Here is a 6,000-nt window from a genome sequence, read left to right on the forward strand (position 1 = left end):
CCCAAAGCCAATTCTCAGCAAATAGTCATAGAGTTGTACAGCACAGAACAGACACTCTGGCCCAACTCGTTCATGCTGACCAGATATCCTAAATTAATCTAGTCTCATTTGCCAGCACTCGGTCAACATCCCTCTAAACCTTTTCTATTCTTGTACCTTTCCAGGTGCCTTTTAAATGTTGTAATTATATCAGCCTCCACCACCACCTCTGGCAGCTCAATCCATATAAACAACCCCCTCTTGTGTAAAAAAGTTGCCCCTTAGGTCCCTTTCAAATCTTTCCCCTCTCACCTTAAACCTATGCCCTTTAGGTTTGGACTCCCATACCCTGGGGAGAAGATCTTCACTAATCACCCCATCCATGCTTATAAGGTCACCCCTCATTCTCTGATGGTCAAGGGAAAATCCCCTAAACCCAGTTGCATTGCTGATGGTTTTGTATAACCTTTCTCTCAACAATCTCAAAGTTCTCCTCAGCCAATGCCATAGTTGTGAATTTAGCAAGTTTTGAGAAGATTTGTAGTTCAGGTTGAGGTTCAGGATGTAGGTTTGCTCACTGAGCTGGAAGGTTCGTTTTCAGTCTTCGTCTGGAGGCTCACTGAAGATGTTACCTAGTAGGGTGACGAAACATCTGAAAATGAACCATCCAGCTCACCGAGCAAACCTACATCCATACTTGTGAAGTATCACTATTATTGTAAGTGTGAAATATATCAGCCAGTTTGTGCACAACTAACTCCTATAAACTGTAATGTGATAACAGTCAGATAATCTGTTTTTGTTGTTGATTGAGGGGCAGAACAGTGGGAATAGCTGCCCTGCTCGTTTTCATTAAGCACCATCATAAATCATTCATATTCACCCAAGCAGGTTCAGAGTGGGACTTTGGTTGAGCATCTCACCTGTATCGAGAGTGTGGTGCTGGAAAAGCACAGCAGGTCAGGCAGCATCCACAGAGCAGAAGAATTGAAGTTTCGGGCAAAGCCCTTTATCAGGATTGTTCATGAAGAGAAATCAAAATTAACATTTCAGGTCCAGTGACCCTTCCCCAGAACAGCAACTGCAGTTCTTTTGGTTATTTTCCTTGTTAGAATTTATTGCATGTGAAGTACTTGGAAATCTATTTTAAATATTTGAGACTGACAAACATACAGCACTTGTTCTGAACTCATGTTTCCTAGCATGGTGTAGGTAAATGAAGTCTAAGGAAGCAACTCCATTCTCCTTCTTGATATCCTTATCGTTGTCGTCATCATTGTCGTCGGCGGCGGTCCCTCACAGAGGAGGGTAACTCTTTTCCACTGTCAGGGTAAGTCAGTAGATGGCTGTACAGTCTGATGCGGCTTCCACCTGGGGTAAAGGGAGTTCGTGGGAAGGATTAGTTGAGGAGTTGGTGTGCCTTCCTTAGGCTGTTTTCCCCCGGCTTCCACTTTTACCCAACCTCAAATCTCAAGCTGTACAACGCGTTCCCGGATGCTCCTCATCCACTTCGGATGGTCTTGGGCCAATGATTCCCAGGTGTCTGTGGGAATACCAGTGATGCCTTGAATTCTGAGATCTGCCCACCATGCACCCATAGGACTGCCTGGGCATAAAATGCAGGTGGTTGGAGCAAAAGCCCACAAGCGACTTTACAGCCATCTACCGACTCACCCTGACAGTGGAAAGGAGTTAGCCTTCTCTGCGAGGGACAGCTGATGATGACGACGACGATGACATCAGAAAGGAGAACGGGGTCGCTTCCTTGGACCCCATTTACCTAAACCATGCTAGAAGACATTAGTTCAGAATGAGTGCTGTATGTTTGTCAGTCTCAAATATGTAAAATAGATTTCCAAGTACTTCATGTGCATTACATTCTAACAAGGATAACAACTGAAAGAACTGTGGTTGCTATTCTGAGGAAGGGTCACCGGACCTGAAATGTTAACTTTGATTTCTCTTCATGACCATTCCTGATAAAAGGATTTTGCCCAAAACATAGATTCTCCTGCTCCTCGGATGTTGCCTGACAGGATGTGCTTTGCCAGCACCACGTTCTCGACTCTGATCTCCAGCACCTGCAGTCCTCACTTTCTCCCATCTCACCTGGAGGGTGACGCCTCCTGTAGTGAAGCACCCCCATTGAACTGCACGGAGTGTCAGCTTGGACATTGGTTCTCAAGCCCTGGAGTGGGACTTGAACCTGGATTCTTGTAACTCAGAAGAAAGAGTGCAGTTAGTGAACCACAACTAATGTCTTAGGAGGGAATTTGTTCAAATTAAAACTGAGGTGAAGTGAAATGCACATAATAATTATCATTTTTCTTCATCTTTCCCACCATTTTGTTAATTTCACTGGAATATTTTTGCAATCAAGTGCGCTCTTTTAGTGCATTTTGGTTTCAAAGTAGTTTTGTGTTCCACTGAGTATCATTGATCTCCAACCATTAACCTAAAGTCTGCACAAGAATTTGGTCAATTGATTTCATCTTTCAGCTGCTGAGCATTTTTTTGTTTCTGCCCATATTTTGTGAATAAATTATTTTGAATAAAAGCATTCTGTGGATGCTGGAAATCTGAAACGAACACAGAATGCTGGAAAAACTCAGGTCTAGCAGTACCTGTGGAGAGAGAAACAGTTAATATTTTGGATCCAGTCTGACTCTACTTTGAAGAACATTAACCTAGTTTGTCTCTCTCCATAGATACTGTCAGACTTGCTGAGTTTCTCCAGAAATTCTTTTGGGCTAGTTGAAGTTTTTTTGTTCCTGCATACTGCACTTATCCGTGGTTCCTGATTTTGATTGGGGGTTTACTGTCATTTCTAGGACTTACCAGCCTTTCGCTACATAACAAGTGAAATGACAGTACAGCCCAGTCCCTATTTAAGGTACCGGCTGCCAAAAGACTTTGTGGACCTGTCGCAAGGGGAAGATGCACACAAACTAATTGATTTTCTCAAACTGGTAAGCTAAATTTAGAAGTGTATGACTGATTTTCTTTTAACTGTTTTCCCTGAAGTATCAAAGGCTGAGGGGTGACTTTATAAAGCTAATAAAATCATGAGGGGCATGGATGGAGTAAATAGACAAGATCTTCTCCCTGGGATTGAGGGGTCTAAAACTAGAGGGCATAGGTTTAGGATGAGAGGGGAAAGATTTAAAAGGGACTTAAGGGGCAACTTTTCATGCAGAGGGTGGTGCGTTTATGGAATGAGCTGCCAGAGGAAGTGATGGAGGCTGGTACAATTACAACATTTAAGAAGCATCTGGATGGGTATATGAATAGGAAGGGTTTAGAGGGATAGGGGCCAAGTGCTGGCAAATGGGACTAAATCAATTTAGGATATCTGATCGGCATGGGCAAGTTGGACTGAAGGGTCTGTTTCCGTGCTGAACATCTGTATGACTGTATATTAAATGTAAAATAACTTTTTTTTTAAAAAGCAAGATTCTAATTAAAGTCTTGTGGTCAGAATAAAATATTATCTCTGATTTCTTCTGCAAAGTAAAGAGACCAGGAGATTGCATTATATAATATTTGATTTTGTACAGTGGACTCCCGAAGTTACCAACTTGTAACAACTGTCAATAGTTTGCACACAGTGAATCTATCATTTGATTGCAAGATCTGGCATTAGTATGTGGGAAGTTCAGAGCAGACACAGAATAGAAGCTGTGCTGAGACATTAAGTCTCAGAGAAGGTATAGTTAAATACTTCCCTTTTTGCAAAGTAAGGACGGTGACATTTTGCAGTTTTAATGGTTTCAATTTACACTGATTTCCAGTTTGACAAAGTTTATTTAAATACTTAGTTTACAATTACTTCTAGCAAAATGCTTCCAAGTGAAAATCTAGTTAAAGTTGGAATTTTCTATAGAATTTTATTGTTTGAGTTTGTGACAGTCCACTGATCATTTGAAGTCCTTTTGTTTTGAATAAACCTCATTAGTGATTATCTCTATGCGTCAGTCTATTAGCTGATGGAAAACGTCAAGGACTGAAAAATTTGAAGTGATTCTTTACAATTTTCCTTTGCACGCTATTTAAAAATCTGTGATTGAGGAATGAGTGTGGATACTGGAATAAGCTTCTAATTATTGCTAGCTCATCGATAGATTCTCTTTTATATAGTGAACAAAAAAATCACAAAACAAGATAAAATGGACTATTTGTGTAGGAGAAAGACACAGCTCCCATTTGCATCTTTTAGAGTCAAACAGTCATAGAGATGTACAGCATGGAAACAGACCCTTCAGTCCAAGCCGTCCATGCCGACCAGATATCCCAACCCAATCTAATCCCACCTGCCAGCTCCCGGCCCTTATCCCTCCAAACCCTTCCTCTTCTTTTACCCATCCAAATGCCTCTTAAATGTTGCAATTGTACCAGCCCCCACCACTTCTTCTGGCAGCTCATTCCATACACATACCACCCTCTGTGTGAAAATGTTGCCTCGTAGGTATCTTTTATATATTTCCCCTCTCACCCTAAACCTATGCCTTCTAGTTCTGGACTCCCTGACCCCAGGGAAAAGACTTTGCCTATTTACCCTATCCATGCCCCTCATAATTTTATAAACCTCTATAAGGTCACCCCTCAGCCTCCGACACTCCAGGGAAAACAGTCCCAGCCTGTTCAACCTCTCCCTCTCGCTCAAATCCTCCAACACTGGCAACATCCTTGTAAATCTTTTCTGAACCCTATCAAGTTTCACAACATCTTTCCGATAGGAAGGAGACCAGAATTGCATGCAATATTCCAAGTGGCCTAACCAATGTCCTGTACAGCCACAACATGACCTCCCAACTCCTGTACTCAATACTCTGACCAATAAAGGAAAGCATACCAAATACCTTCTTCAATATCTAGGAGGTGAAGGGAAGAGAGGGATGGCCATGTATCTTTTACATTTTCTTCTCTCGGGATCAGATTTGATCAGAGAATTGTGGACTGACTGCACCATCATAGAAACACATTGAGAGTAGTTCCCTACAGCAAATTATTGTCCTTGTTTCAAAATGCGGAAGAAAAACAAAGAATGTTCTGGGTTCATACTTAATCATAAAACAATGAATCATACTGTCCGCTTGCTATTCCATCAGAATTAATTGGCTGATTCTATGAAATCAGCCTTTTAGATATTAAAAAAAAAAACCCTGCAACTTCCTGAGTGTGATAAACCCTTTTGGTTTTGGGGCCCACAGAGATTTTATTTTATGGAGACTCTGAAAGCCAAGGCTAAATGCTAGTCCATCCTGCAGGAAAGGGGAAGGAATACTGACAAGGTTATCTGAGGCCTACTGGTTAAATCTCGAGAGCTCAAAAAGTCACTTATGACTTGGTGGCATGTTATCATCTTCACTCTGAAAGTTAATATTCTAGAGAGATCTAATGGAGAGAGAAGAAAAATACAGCTTATAAAAAGAAATCTTGTTTAAAGTTAATTTTTTTTTTCTTCGCCATTAGACAAGAAATCAAGAACCAGAAAGTTCAGATGAAGAGGGATAACGTTTTACAGCGACAATCTTCATGGGATAAATGCAAAGCAAATGAAAGACTTCATGTGGAGTTCATTTGATGTTCCTTGGCAAATATCAATGAGAAAATTTGAAAGGTTGCCTAGTTTCATCTAGTAAAAGAGACTGATGTAACATTATTGTAAAAATTATGAAATAAATTGAACAAACTGTAGAATAACTCTAAATGATAACCATGTGTTAGTGAAGAAGTCTACATATCTATAATAAATTTCTGTAAAATAAAATTTTATAAATTTTATTGAATTCAGTTGTGATTGCTGTTGTAATAAATTGGTGCAGTTGCCATTTGCTAAATAGACCTAGAAAAGTATGTGGTATGCAGCGAGATCTTCCACATGGGAGACTATAGTCTATCACATAAACAAAGGAAAGTCAGTTCAGAACAATGTTTGCTGCATTTCAAAATGTAATTCATTGCATAAAATGCTTGATGCAATTTGCACAGAAGGCGCTAATTAGCTTCTGCTATTATAAC

The 6,000-nt window shown here is 40.5% G+C and overlaps 1 protein-coding gene across 1 annotated transcript in view; it reads left to right on the plus strand.

Annotated features, from left to right (window-relative positions):
• cdc123 (cell division cycle 123 homolog (S. cerevisiae)) overlaps positions 1-5,768 on the plus strand; it is a 35,648-nt gene extending 29,880 nt beyond the window's left edge. Inside the window, exons 12-13 of the mRNA XM_072563032.1 lie at positions 2,811-2,948; positions 5,452-5,768. Coding sequence (XP_072419133.1) covers positions 2,811-2,948; positions 5,452-5,493 — 180 coding nt within the window. The 3' untranslated portion in view covers positions 5,494-5,768. The remainder of the gene's footprint in view (positions 1-2,810; positions 2,949-5,451) is intronic.
• The last annotated feature ends 232 nt before the right edge of the window (positions 5,769-6,000 follow it).

This window comes from Chiloscyllium punctatum, chromosome 44, assembly GCF_047496795.1.
Source record: "Chiloscyllium punctatum isolate Juve2018m chromosome 44, sChiPun1.3, whole genome shotgun sequence".
Lineage (NCBI taxonomy): Eukaryota > Metazoa > Chordata > Chondrichthyes > Orectolobiformes > Hemiscylliidae > Chiloscyllium > Chiloscyllium punctatum.